The sequence below is a fragment of the Natator depressus genome, chromosome 21 (genome assembly GCF_965152275.1).
Source record: "Natator depressus isolate rNatDep1 chromosome 21, rNatDep2.hap1, whole genome shotgun sequence".
Lineage (NCBI taxonomy): Eukaryota > Metazoa > Chordata > Testudines > Cheloniidae > Natator > Natator depressus.
In genome coordinates this window covers 7,147,147-7,167,064 of record NC_134254.1, presented here as the reverse complement: position 1 = coordinate 7,167,064, position 19,918 = coordinate 7,147,147, and the positions used below count along the sequence as shown (strand labels likewise).

General features: G+C 41.2%; 1 protein-coding gene across 4 annotated transcripts; it reads right to left on the bottom strand.

Moving 5' to 3' along the window:
* Positions 1-455: 455 nt before the first annotated feature.
* Positions 456-19,695, bottom strand: RBBP5 (RB binding protein 5, histone lysine methyltransferase complex subunit). Of its 4 annotated transcripts, none has more exons than XM_074936302.1 (14): positions 19,444-19,695; positions 17,906-17,931; positions 16,862-17,034; positions 15,936-16,076; positions 15,145-15,307; positions 14,438-14,547; positions 13,708-13,827; positions 13,135-13,288; positions 12,950-13,021; positions 12,206-12,323; positions 10,281-10,350; positions 9,336-9,565; positions 8,217-8,411; positions 456-3,938 (listed from the first exon to the last, which is right to left on the bottom strand). In XM_074936302.1, exons 1-14 carry the CDS (start codon positions 19,460-19,462, stop codon positions 3,910-3,912), a joined length of 1,620 nt encoding a protein of 539 aa, XP_074792403.1. In that variant the 5' UTR covers positions 19,463-19,695; the 3' UTR covers positions 456-3,909. The 4 variants fall into 4 exon arrangements, with proteins under 4 accessions (XP_074792403.1, XP_074792404.1, XP_074792407.1 ...); XM_074936303.1 differs by having other exon boundaries at positions 456-3,935; XM_074936306.1 differs by having other exon boundaries at positions 456-3,935; positions 8,334-8,411; positions 19,444-19,690.
* Between the last annotated feature and the right edge of the window lie 223 nt (positions 19,696-19,918).

Here is a 19,918-nt window from a genome sequence, read left to right as displayed (position 1 = left end):
TGGCTGCAGCTGCACTGACTTCAGATACCACTTATATAAGCTGCGAATTTGACACCCAGGTTCTATTCTGGACTCAGTTACTGACTCACTGAGTGACCGTCTGAGAGTCACAACCTTCATGTTCCAATTGATACATTAGCAAAATGGACGCCGCCACTTACGATACACGGGTGTTGGTGCAGGGAGAGAAGAGAATGGTTCCAAAGCAATGGTTCACAAAGAGCTGTGAAAGTCTTCGAAGACAGGTGCAATAAAGTGCCAAGTATCATGTGTCATGAGAAGTAAACATAGTATTTATTTCTGATGGAGCGATACAGTATTGTGACAATAGTCCAGTAAACAAAAGTAGTCCCTGACCAGCAAACTGAGTATTGGATATTACTAAAGATCAGGATTACCTATGATCAGATTGCAGGAACACTGACTTTTTCCTTAAAAATGAACAGTGCTAACAAATAACTACACCTCTCTTACCACCACTACCTTAGATTATTAAATCTGAAAGAATTTTTAAAATCCAGTTTACTGTTCTCTATTTATGCTGTTCACTTTCTCCATCTCTACATTCTCTCAATAGTGATACTACGCTCAGCATAGCATGAGAGTACTGGAACATAAATTCAATTAAGTCAATTTCTCTTTTCCTTATGGCCAGTTTCACTTCCAGGTTCTCTGTCCAGGAACTTTTGTGTTGCACACAAATGCAAACTCATACTTAAGACCATCTGTTCGCACTGTTTTTTTTTGTTTGTTTAATAGAATATGGAAATATTTTTATTAGACTAAGAATTTGTTTTTGTTAAATAAAGAAATTTTTTCAAGCAAATTCTTGCTGCAAAATAAATAATCCCTAGATTGTAAACTCTTTGAAGCAGAGATGGTTGTTTTCTAAGTTTCTATGGCACCTAGCACAATGAGGTCATGATCCATGGCTAGGACCTCCAGAGAGTGTCACAATTACCACAATACACAAATAATAATAATAATAATAATAATAGAATGAAAGGAACACAGAGACTTACCCACAAGTTTAAGAAATAAAACATACCTCTTTATTTACAAACACAGAAGCTAACATCACTGCTCTGGTTGCAGCGATGACTACCAACTGGCCATTATCTGACACATTTTGTACAAAAACTACAGAGATATCAAAATAATGAATTAAAAAGACAGAAGAAAATAAACCAAGGACATACACTGTACAATTGGAGAAGCATTCAACACAACTGAAGGCTGGAGACCATGAAAATTCATATGCGTTAAGACAATCTTCAGAGCCATCACCTGGGCAGCATTAGGGTTTGTGATGGATTCAGACACACCATAAGAGTTTAAGGTATGAAATGAACTGTCCAGAGAGTTCAAAGGGCAAAGAAAGCTTATCAGAATATGTGAGGGCGGAATCAAAAATAGTTTCATTAAATGAAGCAAGACACTGGACTGCAAGTTAGGAACAAAACCACCAGCTTTCTTATGAACTTTGTTTATTTCCAATGCTGCTACTGGCTGCTTTGCTTAAATTAGACCTAACATAGGTAACTGCCTGACTCACTTCTTGGGCTTCTGGTATGAGTGGACACTTTTGTATGAAGGATGTTTTGAAATTAAAAGAAGCAGTGAAAACAGGCTGAATTTACTAAGCCAAGGAAATAAATGAAAGTAGCTGAAGAGCAAGTGTAACACACCCTGAGCAATGAGGAGCACTAAGACTGAAAGCTTTATTTTAATTTGTTGCACAAAACGTCCAATAACTTGCTAGTGTCACCCGGAAAGTAGGCAGGGATGGAGAAAGAGAATCTCTATGATGTCCCATCTGCTAAGTCTCAAGCAGAACAGACTTTCTTCAGCTCAGGGACTGAATAAGGATCACCTTAAATTCAGATGTGTGTAGCCCACATAATCCTGAGAATACAAGGAGGTTACTGGGGGAGATGGTACTGTTAAACTTCAGTTTTTCAATGACTTCTGTGTGTATCTGTCACCTGTGGTTTGTCATCTACATCTGAAATGGAAAGAATGAGCAGCCACACAACTTATGGGTTGCGATTCAGCAGGTAGCATCATTCTACTACACCTGCCAATTTTTGTCATTCTAGGTGTTATCACCATGAAATATGACATCCCTTAATGCGGTCACAGGTTTAAAAAGTATTAAATAAGTAAGCACTTATGAAAAATATTACACAAAAACTGTACAAATTAAACTAACAACTGATCTCCCAGACTGCATGCAGAAACTAGCCCCAAAGCCCACTTTTGCAAGACTGTGTGTGGAAGCTAGTCCAATGGTCCATTTTTGCTACTCAAGCTAAGATAGTGATGTTATTTATGTAGGGTCCTCTCTTACACAGTCCGGAGTACCTCCTGAAAAGTACTAGGAGCCTTCAACTCCACGGAGTTCAATGAGAGTTGAGGGTACTCAGCACACTGAAGGACCAGGAGTATAATTTGCAAGACATCTGCTGCCTAATTTCCTATCTCTACTAGTTTGCAAGAAGTTCTCTCCTGACCATTCCTGTGGCACACTCCAAATGGTGGCTTGAGCCTGACCTCAACAATGCCCAGTGTACATGTTCTATAACTTAGCTATTCTGTGTACATATTAATCAATGTCACTTAAATCATCAGCAGGGGCAGTTGTTAAGGAACAATGCTGACTGACTTTAGAGACCTTGCCATCTAGTTCTGCTTGCACAGAAAGACAGTGGCAGCATTATACAGGTCATGGGGGGGACAAGGGAATTAAAGCATACACGGGAAGAAGAAGAAAGGTTGAGATTTTGAAAGAACACACAAACCTCCATCTTTCTCCTCCCCTTATTTCACCAGGGGAAATAAATCAATATATAAAGATCCTTGGCTCTTAAACCCGTGTTACTGTTTCATGATTGGCTTTTCTTGGCTCTTATTCAAGGTCTTCGATATTTAACTGAAAAAAAGCCTGAATATTTATACTACCGTTTCTTTTGAGATAAAGATGGGGTTCTCTTTCTTCTCCACTTGCAAGAATGGGTCAGCAAAAGAGGGAGCCAGCTGCCTACACTATGGTACCTGACATGACAATATAAAAAGAACCAACACTGCAGGCAAAGAGATGAAGTAGCAAAATGCAACCTTTTATACCTCAGCCTAAAGGCAACAAAGTCAAATTCTTGGGTCTTTTATCTAGACTTACTTCTATCTTCTCCCTCCCCAATTCTACCAACAAAACAGTGTCATGAAGCTGGCATCTTTCACCTGCACAAACCACTACATAAAGTGACCATTCTTTGTAGACGTCAGAGACTATCTCAGCTCCTAATCCGAAATCCTTGCCTGATGACGTGGCATCAGACCTTGCACACAACCCGCAGTGGTGGTACAAAAGGGGTGCGTGTATGAAGATATTAACAGATTTTCTTTTAACTCACTGTGAAGTACTGTAGAGATGGCACAGAAGAAAGAATAAAACACACAACAATTCACTGAAATGAGAGTTAATTAAGTGGAAGTTCTTAGGAATACATAGTCAGAGGGTACATGGTCCCGGGAATAAAAATCTTGGCATGCTTCAGTTTCAGAACTAAAATCTTTGAAAGAAACAAACGGAAAATGATTTCTTAGCTTGAGGAAAGCAGGGTACTTCACTTTAGCAAATACTACAAGGAGACAATCCACACAGTTTCTTTGCAAATCTCCAAAGTCAATATCTTACACTGTTTGTGAGAGAGAGGGTTGAGGAGAAGGAATGCAGGCCATTTTCTCTTCCATAATTCACTTCTTATAAAAGTCACTCCCTGCATCCACGAGCAATCAGGTTGCTGTATTAAGTTAAAGTCAGTCCATTATCTGACTGAGCACCTTGTCCATATTCCACATTATGGTGCCAACATAGGAAAGAACAGAGGAAGAGAAAGCAGAATGTCTTCATAACAGTTCTGAGATTGCACCACCTGCTAAAGAGATCAAAGACAGGTGAAAAATATTTCATCATCAGGGAACCCAAACAACTGGAGGCCATCAAATATGCTAACATTGCCAGAACAGCAGGCTAAAACAGATGATGATATTTTCAATATAGCGTGACACTTTTCAGAAGCATGACAGACAATGGTTTGGTGATTATACCACCACTTAAGTTGTCTGTGCACAGAATCCTAAACATGTACAGAAATACCAGATATGGACTAGAGGAACTCTGATCTCATTTTGCAGGAACTTAAGCAAACTTACCAGGTTTAAGTTTCGGACTTTAATTAATCCCCAAACTCCGATCAAAACACAACCGAACTCAAACACAAGTTCCACTTCGTTTTGGATTTAAACGTTTTTGTTTTTTTTTTTAAACAGTTTCAGTCTTAAAATTATCAAAGGGCCTAGGCAATTGAGCTTGTTTATACTGAGACCTCATTTTCACTTGAAGAAAATGCATTTACTCTCAGACTGGGCAGCACAATGGCAGAGTTTCATCTGTACTGGGCTCAGCATCCCAGGCAGCTGACTTGCAGAGATGGAATGCATCACGGCAGTGCAGCAAACAGCTTCCAGAGGAAGTATGCATGTTGCATTGCTGTTTTAACAACTGACTGACTAATTCACAAAGCAGCACTGCAAGAAATTAGTGGCTTTAAGCAGGAGGTATGGTAAAAATCAGTCTTCGCTAGCCAAGTGTCTGCTTCTGCATGGTGGGTTAGACTATAAGCAGGCAAGACTCCTGAAGCAGAGGGGAAGCCGGCTGTGTTTGAAGGTGACTATCCACAAGTGGTGTACACTAATGCCCTCAAGAAAAGATTGGTTGCCTAACGGAACATGCATGAATACAGGGTGGACAAGGGAAAGAAGAGAAAGAAGGTAGGCCTGAACATTTCTGTTTGAGATAACAGGGCTCTAGGAGTTGAAAGAGTGCATGCTCCTCTGTGGAGGGCATCTCCGGTTACTCCATCAACTTGATTCACCAGTTCGTTCTCCTCATATTGACCTCAATCCTACTCTGAGATACACTAACATGGATCTATGAGCAGGCCTAGTAAGTCCATATGACTCCACAGAGGCATGCACTAATGCAGTGTCTTTCAACCTTTTTGGTATCAGGGACCAGCTTGCTGCCTTCCTAAACTGTGTCAGGGAGATCTAAGGGACCGGTGCCAGTCCATGGACCAGTTGTTGAGAAACACTGCACTCATGGATCTTAATAGAAGATATATACTGTGTAAAAATAATACTAATTAACTGCTTAATGCCCAAGAACATCTGAAATAACACTAATGAAAAAATAAAATCCATACTGATAGCACAAAGCAAAATAAATAAATAAATAAATAAAAAGACTCCACTGCCCATTAACATCCATTAAGATTGCTAAAGTTAGTGGGGGAATGACTAAAGATTTATTTATTTAAATCCACTACTCCTTAGGAGAGAGGAGCCCCCATTTTTCAGGCTCTTTGAAAAAGCATGTGGCCTCCACTGGCCCTGTAGCCACCGTTTCACACAAGCCATACAGGTGCGCACATCCCAACATCAACAACAATAATGGGTGAAATTCTACAGCCGGGGTGCTACAGGTTGTCAGATTATACCATAATGGTTCCATCTAGCTTTGATATCCATGAGTTTATAATGATGTGCAAGAACAAGGAAGAAGGAGCCTATTTTAACTTTTGCTGCATTCAAAATACACACAGGGAAATTATAGAGGAGATGGAAGTAATACTGATGGCAAGCTGCAAAGGAAATGTAGGCTGTGATCCGCCTTCAAAAAATGTCTCAGGCAAGTCAAACATATTCCTAAAGCTACACCTGCATGACTGCACAAACACAGTATCTGGAAAAGACCTGCTAATGATGATAATGGCACTTGCCTAGGAACAGGTAGACTACATTGGCACAGAAGCTCAAAGGTTAGACACCTTGTACATTTATTAAAAGCACTGAACAACTTGTGTTTTTTTCTTTTGTTTGCAAATAGTGGTGAATGGTGAACAGTGTATGATGCTTTTCCATTTATAGCCGCCTGAATACAGTTATGTTAATTAGCAGTGTGGTAAAAGAAAAAAATGTACGGTATTCTGCAAACACTCATTCTTATATTTGTTTGGTTCCTCCAGCACGACATGGTGCAGTGACGATGTGCAATGGAAGCCTGCCTGGGTAATTCAGAATCCTCGGAACCCAGATACTCTTTAACACTATATTTTTGCTTTAAAACAAAATGTATGGTGCTTAATTACCTGGGCAATCAAGGATAATTTTAGAGACGTTAAAGTGCCAAAATGAGGATGACATTTGAAGCCATTCAACATCATCATCAGGAGTAATTTTTGCATAGTGTCAAGTTTGTTTTGGGCTAACAGCTTCAGTTTAATTTCAAGCATTTTGGAGGGTGCAGTACATCAAGAGATTAAATAGCAACAATAAAAACCAGCCAAGCTGCACACCCAATGGACAGATTTTGCCCTGGTAGGTAGACAAATTTCTGATATCATATCCCCTCATATGCAAAGAACAAGCACTTATTGATACCAATACAAGCAACATAACAGGAGCAGAGCAGGAAGGACAATGAGCAAGGTGGGTAACATAGGACCAGCAGTGTGGAGAGGGAGGGGGAAAAAAAATCAAATCTGGACAGCCTAAAATCCATAGCAGCAGCTGCTGAGCTCAAGGATGTGCAAAATTTTGTGTATGAATCAATCATGTCTTTGGGTCTCTGTGCATCACTCTTAACTTACTTTAACACACCTAGAAAATGGGGCTCAACACAGCAAACTCCAATTCATATTTTGCTTTTCTGTACCTAAATGAGCCTTTCCAAACATGCAGGTAGAAGAGCAGCTTCCCAATCTATTACCACAGCATGTGTCAAACGCGGACCTTTGCTTTCAGTCAATTTCAGCTGAAAAGGGCATTGTCAAGTAGCTAAACCCCCATACGTAGGTAAGCCAAACACAACCTAATGTTAATGCACAGGAACCAGAAAGTGACCCAAAAAATGTAGACAGAGTCAGCAAATCCTGCTCTCACTTACAGCAATACAACTCCCACTGAATTCAATGAAATTACAACACACATATAAGAGAAAATTAATTTTGCTCTTGACAGTGTCCTTTTTAAAATATCCTTTAAGAAATAAAGGCTGAAGTAGAGCTCATCTTCCCCTGCCAGATCAGAGTGTTGTACATCTGCTAAAAGGAGGATCTTAACATTTCTTTATAGGAAATTAAGCTTTTACCTAATGGAAAGTTACAGGTATATATTTTGGCAGAAACCATTTAAGACACAGACAGTACTCTGATACAGTAAGGAAAACATGAGTTTTGGTTGCTGCTCATTCAGAAGAGACCCAGAGGTGGAAAAAATAAAGGATTTCATAAGCAAAGTTACTGGAAAATACTTTTATCCTCAACAAAAAAAAAATACTTTTTTGTGGAAATCCACTGAATATTAATAAATTACTTCATGGTAAATGGTTAGTTCCTTGCAGAATGTGTGTGTGCGTGTGTACTGAATGGGAGGGCTTGTATGGTGAACAGTGTTACATGAAAGCTACCTATTTAATTAAGAACCAGAGATAATCCCTAAAATGTACTATATACCAAAACAAGGAACAGAAAAATCAAGTCAGCAAGAAGCTTCTAAAATGCAGCAATAGTCTTTGCACTGCTAAGCGTCTGCAACCAAGGGAAAGCAGCCACTGCTAGCAGTTTTTCCCCTTTCTCTCAAATTTTGCTTATGCAAATTTTAGGTTCTTTGGCATACCAACCACTACTGATGATGGCATGGAGCAATACCTTGCACCTCAAAAACCTCCACCACTTACATTCTTTCCAAACACATATTTCAAGAATCAACTGCCCTGACTGGCAAACTGAAGCCTATTATGAATGTAAGAGCTGTCACACGCTACATTAAAGAATCAAACCACTACCACCATTTTTGGTGTTGACATAAAACATTGAATTATATTATATTATATTAGAAAATCCTGTATGTTCTTTAGTTGCAGTATATGCAATGGGGTGTGTGTTTTGATTTTGTACATTGTTTTGGTTTTGTGTTCAATATATAGTCATTTACACTTTAAGAAAGGAAAATTTTGCCTATCCTTGACAGCAGCTAAACACTTAGTGAGCAAATGCCATTTGGGAAGATAAAGTGGTCAGACTATATCAAGTCAGGGTCTGTACAAAGCAAGGCCACCAAGCAAGCCAACGACGCTCACGCTGGGTCCTTACCTGTCAAAGGCTGTCCCAGCTCCGCCTGCACTTTACCCTTCGCTGCTCCTTCCAGAGGTAAAGCACCTCTGTCCCCTTTGTAGAGTTTCGGTTTAAATGGAGAATCTTTCTCTTTACCTTTTGATCCTTTAGGCCTGCCTGCTTGCTTCTTCTTGGATTTACCATCTCCCTTCACACCCAGCAGCGGATGGACTTCTGCAAAGAGACAGATACACCTGAAATACTTGCATATGCCTTTTAGCCGTTGGAGTGGCAAACTGAAGTCACATGACCCGCCACTCCCCTTACATTTCTGATGTCACAAGACGGGATTTATAAGAAGGAAAAAACATTTTTTTAAATCTGTAAAAGAGATGGATCAGTGTAGTCGTTTCAAGAAATAAGAAACACCCCAATCACTTTGGCTGCATGAAATCAGAGGAGTGAGCGCAAACAGAGACTAGGATTAGGACAACGATTACTGCAGCCACCATTGGCCTAAGTGTCACTGTCTCCAACAGCTAGATCAATGCAGCGGGAGAGAACACTTTCCCACAGGATGCAGATCAGCTTTTTATCAAGGAGACAAATTCAGTTTTAGCAGAAGTTGACCCTCTGAGGCAAAATACCGTGGCACAAACACAGAAGAAATGTATTTTGCTATTCCTGGTCCTCCTTATGAATTCCAATATACCTGGGCTTTGCCACCTTTACCTAATGTCATATAATGCTGCATTTCTGTTGGTGTAGGCCTAGGCTCTAATTCTATTTCAATACGGGGGCTAGCAGAGATAGAAGTTGACTTATTTAATGGCAAAGCTCTTCCAATTTATCCCACTCTGGCTAAATGAGCAGATGAATGAATGAATGAATGAAGTACAAAGAACACTAAAAATCATTGTTTTAGAATGACTTCACTCATTCGTAAAAGAATATGAGTTATAACAGAACTTGGTTCAGGGTGATGGCCAAAGACGACTACTATCAAAAGCAACATAAAGGTTTTTGACTATTAGCATGATCAGAGATTGATTTTGTAACACCTGGTCTTGAAACTGGTGGGAGCTGGGAATGCTGCAAAGATGAAACACCCATCTTCAGTGCAGAATGGGCACTAAAATGATGGCAGCTTTCACTCACCATCATTAGGTACTCCTTGCAGTTCAATGTTGGTCATTTTGGGTTTCTTCTTTGGTGGCTGAGGTCCATCAGATGATGACTGCCTCTTCTTCTCAGAGCCTATTCCCTCATCAGTTAGGGAGGTCTGGACAGCATCAGGTGGGGGTCCATAAGGGTTTTCTTCTGGGTCTTCCACTTCAGGAGCAATAGGTAAATACAGCAACGCCTTGGAGTCCTCCAGTTCTTCATCACTGTAAAGGAGAAAATATTTTCATTTTAAAACATGCACATTTAATATGCTTTTCTCTAGGGCCCTAAAGTAAGACTGTGTGGCTGCTTCATGCAGAAACCAGCCATACACTGACACTACACAGTTACCAGAATATTCCAGAGAATAAAATATGTATTGCCAACAACAAAGAAGATTGAGAAGGGAAGGTGAAGTATTGTGGAGGCAAGGCATTTAACCCCTAGGAGGCACAGTGTTCCTCACAATACCCAAAGTTGTGCTAATGGATTTCCATAAGTCTCCCTGGATTGAAATTACGTTGGCTATGATGTGAGATTTGAAGATTAGGCAAATTAAAAAGGTAGAAATAGAAGTATCTTTAGAAGTTTGTCAGGGATATGGAGGAAAACAACAGGGGAGAGCAATGGGATAGGACTATAATCTTATTGCTTCTCAAGGCCAACTAAAGATTGAGCTTTAGTGTGAAGTGCTAGGGTTTTACACCTTGTTAGTGCAGCATGTAAGACTGCAGAATACAATCATTTTGTACCCTCCGAGATATAGTCTGGTCTCAGTAAATTATCCTCTAGACATGTAACTCCTCTCAACACTATTGGGAACACATGCAAAATCCCAACACAGCCATGTGTTACATATAGAATGAGTGCAATTTATATATTACAAAGAGAATCTTGGGCACACATTTGGGATTTCCAGTTTTTTTTTTAAAAAATTACCTGCTACAGAAGGCAGCAATAGGATCTACACTGGTTACATCCACTTCCTCATCCTCTGCAGCATCAGCACCTGAAAAACAAAGAAATGGAGCAATATAGCCTGATAGGGAAAACAGAGACCTCTCCTTAGGAAGCTTTAGCTGATGCCTGAATGTCTACCATGCGAGATCTGGAATCCTGAAGTTAGGCAGAAAGACCTAGGGCATTTCCCTTGAATACACCAGAAGCAGATTTTTCACCTCTTCCCTAAGTGTCTGGGTAATCCAGCAGCAACAATGTTTTAAAATACAACCTTGTTAATCTGACTGAAGCTGGAATCTGTAAAAATCAGGTAAGCAGACAGGTTCAGGTGTCTAGCATGCTTTTTGTAATGGTTGCAAAGGGTTAGCCCTTATCTACACCAGCAGCCAAACCATTTTTTTCTGAGGGAGAAAATGGGGGGAGCCCATTGCAAATGGCAGAGCATTTTCCTAGTGTAGGTCGATCTTAAATTACAGGGTAGTATGTCAAAAATAAGTTTGGTTCTATTTAGTCATAAACCACATCTTACAATGAGTGCTAAAAATACAGGTTTATGAGTAAAAAATTCAAGTTTTTACTATTTTCTATATCATGTTTTAAAATGGACTTAAATTATTTTACAGATTGCAGGTGATTAAATAGGTCGTTTTTTTAATTTATCTATAAGAATAACTTAACTACCATTAAATGCCTTTTGCTGCCATTTAAACAACTTTTTAAAATCATAACAAAATTGATTCCATTCTCAATTCCAATATTATCCACATTATCCAGTTCTGGGCGCCACATTTCAGGAAAGATGTGGACAAATTGGAGAATGTCAAGAGAAGAGCAGCAAACACAGATAAAGGGCTAGAAAACATGACCTATGAGGGAAGATTGAAAAAACTGGGTTTCTTTAGTTTGGAGATGAGAAGACTGAGGGGGGACATGATAACAATTTTCAAGTACATTAATGGCTGTTACAAGAAGGAGAGAGAAAAATTGTTCTTCTTAACCTCCAAGGATAGGACAAGAAGCAATGGGCTTAAACTGCAGCAAGGGCGGTTTAGGTTGGACATTAGAAAAAAATTCATGTCAGGGTGGTTAAGCACTGGAATAAATTGCCTAGGGAGGTTGTGGAATCTCCATCATTGAAGACTTTTAAGGGTCGGTTAGATAAACACCCATCAGGGATGGTCTAGATAATACTTAGTCCTGCCTTGAGTGCAGGAGATTGGACTAGAACATCTCTCGAGGTCCCTTCCAGTCCTACAATTCTATGAATCTATGATTATGCTTGAAAAGGCCCCGACATCAAGTAATCTTAAACACTGCATGCGCTACAAAACATGCACAAAAAGTGTTTGGCAATGGCAGAATTTTATAAGTCATTTGGAAGCTCCTACCCTTTGTTGGTTTAAATATCTTTCCCTCTGGTGGTTTTTTTTGGCACCACCAAGTGGTGAAGGTGTACTCCTTTTCTTTTTGCGAATACAGACTAACACGGCTGTTACTCTGAAACCTGTCATTGTTACTGCTTGAAATTCAACATTTCCTCTCCCACTAATAATAGTGACCCCCTCCAAGAGGTTGACTGCATGTATGCTTACTGCTTTTATCTTGTTTGTGCAGAGGTATTTCACTTTGTATGGCCTATGAATCATAGGTGCTCAAGTCATTTTTTACAGGAAGTGTTGGATGTCAGATATAAACCTTGGAAACAAAAGCATAAGTGAAGCGTGTTGCTTTGCCTATGACCAATAATCCTAGCTTGTTTTATCATCTATCATTTCGCTACCACTGCTTTTAATCACATATCTTTAATTTCTATTTTACTATGTATCCAGACATAGGAATTATTTAATAAACAATGGCACTGATAGCCAGACCTCTTTTACATGCATACTCGCATTACATGTTACCTGTCTGCTCTGGCTCACTCTTATCTTCATCCTCAATGTCAAACTCTGACTCCCTCTCTTCATACTCTACGTTTTCATCCAACTCTTTAAAGTCAGGCGCAAAGGCACTCCAGTTTTCCTAAACCGCAAATTCAAAGAGAACTTTACCTTGTGCAAACAAGCAGCAGCTGCAGTGAGATATCTCTAGCTCTGCCCCAAAATCCTCCAAACCACATGGACTGTCACAAGACCAGCCCCTCTTTGAGCTTCATAGTCACATGGCAGACTCAACACTGGAAAAGTGAGTTTCTGTGGTCATCTGGTCATTTTTATTTCCTTCATCCCTTGAAATCTAATAGAATCTTTGCACATAGATAAGGACTCCCATAACCAGAAGGATGCATGCTCTGTTTCACCGTTTTTGTTTGTGATTATGTTCTCAGATCTGTTATCTGCGAATAATAAATTGAGAAGGACGTTGCCCCCATTATCTGAGAAATTCAGGCTCTGCAATAAGGCCCAGATTAAGCAAGGTGCTTAAGCACAGGCTTAACTTTAAGAAAATGAGTAATCCCTTAATGTTAATTGCTGTGCTTAAAGTTAAGCACACACTTAAGGATTTTGCTCACTCAAGACCTAATTCAGTAACATATTGGAAAGAAAATTCTGTGGTGCATCGCCTGCCAGAATGCCCAAAATACAACCCGCCCAGAGAGAATTAACTGGCTACTATTCCCTATGGAAATTAATCTGTAAAATACGTACCACTTGATTCTGAGCCCATATTGATACAACACCACTGGAAATGGAAGCGATGATCGGTCGGACAGGATGCCACTGGAATTATTCAGATGGTAGAAGGGGAGAAAGAAAGTCTACTTTTAAGTGGATTAAGAACATTTGTTTGTTAGAATTATAACTGACAGAAAAATTATGGGAGACACACTCACTGCTACATCTAGCAACAGTTCTCCTCTGGTCCCATGGAGGATTTTCACTAGATTTCCAATGCTCTTCTCCCAGATGTAAAGGGCATGCTGCCGTGCTGATCCTGCCACTATGTACTCCCCATCCCCAGAGAAACAACACTTCTTCCACGGTGTCCTGCATGCAAGGGAATTAAAAACATAAGAACATAAGAATGGCCATACTGGGTCAGGTGAAAGGTCCATCCAGCCAAGTATCCCATCTTCCCACAGTGGCCAATGCCAGGTGCTTCAGAGGCAATGAACAGAACAGGTAATCATCAAGTGATCCATTCATAAAACAAAGCAAATGTGGAGAAGACAGGATTCTAGCGAAGGTTTCATGGGAAAGGGTTATTAGGTTTTCTTGGGTGAGAGGTTCATTGAATTATTTTATTCATTTGAAACCTGTGCCTTATAGTTTGTTTAAAAGCCTTGTTACACCAAAGGCCACCCTGAATGAGATCAATTCTTTATCTGAACACACCGAGCAGTGAATGCTACATCAAAGCAAGTAGCTTTGTATCTCAAGCCACCAATCTCTCTGCTGCTTCCTACCTGTTTACTAAATCCTGCAGCTTCTGCATTGGCTCAGGCTCTCCATCTCGCCCACAGGTTAGTATTTCCCGACCATCATAAACCCTGATTATTCGGTCAGCTGTGTTTATTAAAAAGCAGCTGTGGGAAGGAGAACACAGTTAGAAGAGAGTTCATTACATTGAAACAAGGACTTTAAAAAAAGTATTTTTTTTTTAAATCTTAAACTAACATGAAAAATACCATAATTATACATTCAACATGTATCTAGAAGATACTGAGCACTCACAACTCCCTCTTGAAGTCAATGAGAGTTGAAGGCACACACCACTTTGCAGGTATGGGCCCCATATAAACAAAACATTTCCTATAACATGAATCTACACTAACCAGAAAAAAATATATATGCCAGAGATGTATTAATCTCCCCTCCTTCTATTTCTCCCACTTTTAATTCAAAAGTAAATTTATCCTTTAAAACCTAGCCGGAACTGTGAAACCAACACACGGTTCTGTCATATGTCCAGCTCTTCATATTTTCTATTTACATAACAGACAGTGTATTGCTGTTAGGATTGCCCCTGAATTATATAGTTGACACATCCCCCACAGCAACTAATTTTGGAAAGGAAATATATTTACTTTTAACGTCTGTCTCTATACGGATTAACATATGTTCTGTTAGTGTTTTTATAATCCATTCATCCATCTTAAAACTTTTCAATTCACCTCCAATTTTCCTCCTACTCACCTTCCTTTCCGGGCAAATTCTATTGATTTAATAGCTGTGGTGTTGCTGGTTCCAGTTGTTACTCTGAAGGAAGCAACCAGATCCTGAGTATCTGTTTTTAAGACCAAGATCTGAAGATTAAAGAAACAGAAAATAATCAGTATCTTCATTACACAGCCTCACATTGCAAGTGTTAACCTAGGTATAGCGCCGAGGACTAAGGCAGAATTCTTGGGTTCTAGTTCCTGTTTCTGCAACTAATTCTTGTGCCCTTGAACAACAAGGAACTTGTCCACTCTATGCCCCATGCTGCCTCTCAGGAAAATAGGGAGAATATCTACCTCACAGTGAGAGGCTTAAATCAGCAGGTGTACATTACTGAGTACCTCTGATAAGAATTATACATCTATAGCACCTTTTATCATGCAGTTTATGTGCACTAGAGGAAGAGAGACCCCTAAAAATCTTCTCAAAAACAGTAGCAATACAAGTAATACTTAGAGTGCTTAAATAGCATTTTTCATCTATAGATTTCAAAGATAGAGTCAAAGTGCTTTACCAAGGAAGGTCAGCATCATTATAATAGAAATGATTCAAGAAGCTCTCAGGGAACATGCCTCACAGGCCAAAACAAAGGACTTCATCCCTAGAAGGGTTAGACACCTGGACCACGAACTGCATTATTTTAACTATTTCACTCACTGAGCATCAGCACAGTGTCATCTCACCTTCCCCTTGGCATTGCCTGTATAGATATATTCCCCTCGCCTGTCGAAAGAGGCCACCACGTTCAGATCAGAGTCGTCATCCACGGGTAGAACAACATGTTTTGAATCAGACAGTGTTAGCATCACTGGCGCAGATTTCATGGGACACACCAAAACCCTGTTTCTGCAGAGGAGAAAAGGAAGGTTTAACAGTTTGTCTTTTTTCCCTAGAGTCTCCAATTTTCACATTTACCAGTATGAAAAAGGTTGAAGGAATTTGAGAAAAGCAGGGCCATATTGTGGCTGACTATGATACAAGTTCTTTTGTTTCCTTGACTTCTCTCTTGCATTCATGAGCAACAGATATTAACTGAAAAACCCTAATATCTTTGTTTTCTTGTCCTGACTGATTCTTGCATTCAATCGTAAAACAATATGATCTGGTGTTTATTTTTTCCTTTCTGTTTACATCTCTTTATGGATGTTTTTCCAAGTTTATACATCAATTGTGCCAACTCAACAAGAAATTTGTAAATAAATTGTTAACACACATCCTTTTGTTTAACCTCTTCCACTTCCCAAAACTATTTTTCAGCAGGTTAGAGTCACAACAAAAACATTTTTATTTTGTTCACATTGCTAACACGTTAAAGGGAGAGCATCTGGTGGACTAGACACAACATTCAGGTTTTTAGAAAATCCTTTTACAAGATCTAATAAACATGTTTTCATGATTATACAACCATAGGGAAGAGAGCATTCATTCAGCTCATAAAAGACTCCTAAGAAGGGATCTCTTCCATACAACTTACTGGTCTCGGGGGTGATACTGAACTTTCAAGATGGGTGAAGGGAACCGAAACCTCTGGTCACAGTCTCCAGACAGAACATCCCACTGTGATACGATGTTATCAGTTGAAGCACTCACCAATTTGTGACCATCTCGACTCCAGCTGCAAGAGAAGAGAAACATATTAACCTTTCAGGAAAAAAAACACACAAAACCTATGCTCACAAAAAAAATAGTTTAACTAGTCTATTAGAACTACGAGCTGCTATTATAAAACTGTCTATTGGACAGCTCCAAGTAGCTTTTATCCTTGTGTTTCCACAGAAATGCACATCATTTCTTTAAAACTCACTTAGAGGATCAGATCCTACAAAGCACTGGCTTCGATAGTCATTTATTTGTTTTTGTATGTTGACTTCAGTGGGTCTTGAGAATGGCCGGCACTTCACAGTATCTGGCCCATAGCAAGCACCGATTTGACCAAATTCCATTCACAGCAAAGCAGAAATATTATGATAATACATAGATTATAATCCTGAATAGAATGAAAGCTTGGAATGAAGTTGCTTTATGAAAAAGTATCCTCTAAAACTCTTTGTTTTTAAGTGCCATCTCAACAAAAAGAGAGCTCTTTTAGATTACAGGAGTGCATTCTTGATAGTGTGGTCTTGATACATCAAATTTGAAAGGGCTGCCATTCACAGCTATTGAGAAAAGAGGCAAAATAAGGCAAAGGAACCCGGAGAGGAAAGTGTGGCGTCCAACATCAAAGGGGTGGAGAATCTCTGAACTTGAAAGAGAATCTTAGGAAATTCAGAGGAGAGGTAAGGAATGAGGCTTTAATTAACTGAATACGATAATCCCTTAGCAGACTCCAATAAACTCTGGTTTAGTACAGAAATGTCATAATACTTAAACTCACATTCAACCTCTAAAATAATTTCTTACCATAAAGAACAGACAGGGTGGATATGGGCACTTATGATTTTGGCTATGCCTCTCGTCAAGAAGTCCCAGATGACAATGCGGCCATCGTTACAGCCCACTGCAAGCAGAGTGCCCCACCTGTTAAAGGTACACGTCAAAGCCATACTGATACAGTCTAGTGTCCCATCAGCCTCCTGGAAATAAACAATGGCAGAAGAGACAGTGAGAAGCCAAACTTCTGTTTTCAAGCTTTGTGCCCACTTTACTTTACCTGCTTTTAAACCTTAAGTGCAAAATGTATGAGCTCCCACCTGAGATTTTAGTTGAACACCAAAAGTCAGATGTTTGGATGATCAGTAGCCCGATCTTGAACGAACACTCAACCAGGTTTAAGCCCAACTATTAGGAGTGAAATTGCTTTTAAAAGGACATTTTCTAAAGCTCACTAAGTACAGAAATATGTTCACAATTTATTTTGAAGCGGAAAAGGGAAAATATTTAAAATTCCCCTTCTCCAAGCCAAATGGCAAACAAAACAAAACAAATAGCCAGCACAGATGTAAGACAGACAGAGACTACTTTTTATTTTTAATCCAAGTTTTAAACTAGCAGTGTACTTTTCATGAATTCTGGGAGCCACAAATTTTAACCTGATAGATTTCAAAGTCAAATAGCCTGATGCCAGATTTGATGATAATATAGAAGTAACAAGTTCATGAATGAATAGTTTTTTGGTTCTCAAAGAAGACCGAACTACTCAATGTAGAGATTTATACCCACACAGCCATCTCTTCCCTACTCCACTTGACTGTTTACAAACAAGACATGCACAATGGCTGCATTAGCACAGCTAACTTTGGGATGGATATATTTGCAAAGCATGACGACTTTCCTATTTTAGAGACTCAATTAAGCATAGCCCTGTAACAACTGCCTTGTTTTTTTGGCTTTTTAAAAACAACAATTAAATGATACAAGAAAGATTAAAACTGAACACAAGGAAAATCAAGTCAGTAATCCAACAAAAACTAAAGACAGAGTGACCTCTCAAAAAATAGGATTTACCTCAGGATAGTTCTGTCCAAAGGACTCTGCAACAAAACAGAAACATAATGCTTTAATTAAATTCTATAAAAATCACATACTTCATACTGAACAATCCCATGTTGTTTCCATTTAGACACAAGTCTGCTGTCATTATTCTAATAGATTAGGCTTACAAATACACTGATGGTCTGATCCTACAAGCACGCTAAACTCCTAATACAGTCAATGAGAAATAAGGGCACTCTACATATAGCAAGATCACGTCTTAAGCGAACATAGATAAATCATGCATATATCATTGTGGGTCTTCAAGTTTTACCCCAGATGTAATGAGACTTACCCAACTATCGAGGCCTGTCCCAGTGTTGCTGTCAGTTCTCAAATAAGATTCTTCCCCCCCCCAACCCAAGGTTTCATAAATCTGCATAGACTCTGGCTACATGAATGAGCTGCTGTGTTGGTGAAACTGACCGAGAGCATGCTTGCATCAGTACCACCATCAGGCTGACACCTCATCCACCTGCATAAGTAGTCTGAGTCCTTCTGTACTGCAAAATTAGAATTTTCTGTTTGTTTTTTTTATGTCAACCCAGCCTCTTAGCCAGGTTTTCCAGTTTTTGGTAACCCTGTTTCAGAGTTGCTCCCACCCATGCTAAGTGACAGGCGAAAAGACAAAAGGGTTAAAGAGGAGAATCAAAAGCACTCTTGCCCCCCAAACAGTTGTCAAAACCCTCCAACAGGCAGCTTCCTGCCTCCCCATCTCTTTGTAACAGGTGCTCCATGATTTTGCTTCAAAAATCTGTTTTTCCTATTCGCAGACTCCAAATATGGGACTATTTCTCAGAATAATAAAACGGAAGTACTATATGGGAGGAGGGGAGGGGAGATGAGAAATTATTGCTGTCTAAAGGAGGACAACCCCACACTCTGGGTCGCAGTTCAGCTACAAAGTTCCACCTGCTGCACACCCCGGCCAGCGGGGAGGGTGGGAACGGCCTGCCGGCCTGCGCACACACGAGCGCTGCCTGCTCCTCCGGGGGGAGACCCAGGCAAGGTGCTGTCTCTGCGTCTGCCCAGGGCGAGGGGCAGGATGTAGAAGCGAGGGGCAGCGAGAGCAGCACAACGCAGGCCACGCACAACGCTAACACACCAGCAAGTGTCACCCGAGGGGACCAGACCTGAGCCGCCCCCTCCCCACTATAAAGCCCGGGCCCCCCGCGAAGACAGTTCCGCCCCAGGAACCTCGTGGGGCCTGGACTCTCCAGGACAAGGGGCCCCTTCCCCCCTGCCAAGCCCGCGCCGGCCCCGCTCTCCAGCCTCTCCCCAGGCCAGCGCGCCCCCTCCCTCCAGGAACCGCCCCCCCCGTCCCCAGCCCAGCCCCCAAGGCCCTCGGGACTCCGCACACCCACCGGGGGACCCTTCCAGAGGCGGGACCCGGCCCCGGGGACCTCACCGAGGGGGCCCCTCCCCGCCGTCTCCGCGGCCGCCCCCCTGGGGCGGAGGGGAGCAGAGGGGGTTCCGGGGGGGGGGGGTGTAAAGCGCCAGCGCCCACTCACCGAGCAGTTCCAGGTTCATCTTGGCCGCTGCCTCGCTCCGTCCCCGCCGCTCACCTTCAAAGACCCCGGGGGCCTCCTCCCTGAACGGGGCTGCCCTAAGCGCTGCCTGATAAACTGCCCGCCCCCCAGGCGCGCGGATCTCCTACGGCTTCCCACCCTGACCTCGGCTTCTCCCCCCGGCCGGCCGGCTCTGGAGCGCAGGGTGGAGGGGAAGCACAGCCTCACGAACCGGGCCACGGACTAGGGAGTCAGGCACCGCCGCGGGCACCCCGCAGTGGTGCACGGGGGAAAAGATTCCTACCTGCAGCAGACCGTCGAGAGAGAGGTTCCGGGTGCACGAGGGCAGGGGTGGGGCTTAGGAACAGCTGAGAGGAGGCGGGACTCAGTGAAACATCACGTGGGAGGAGTCCTGCCATCCTAACAGGCTTCCCCTCTTCCCTGCTGGGGGCAAGCTCTGCTCCAGGCTCCTGAGTTA

What these genes read in the sequence shown, in the direction of transcription:
- RBBP5 (XM_074936302.1), bottom strand. An exon ending in CACCCTGTCTGTTCTTTATG is followed by an intron (nt 16,077 to 16,861) that starts GTAAGAAATTAT and finishes CTTCTCTTGCAG; the next exon opens with CTGGAGTCGAGATGGTCACA. An exon ending in TATGGGCTCAGAATCAAGTG is followed by an intron (nt 12,324 to 12,949) that starts GTACGTATTTTA and finishes TTTGCGGTTTAG; the next exon opens with GAAAACTGGAGTGCCTTTGC.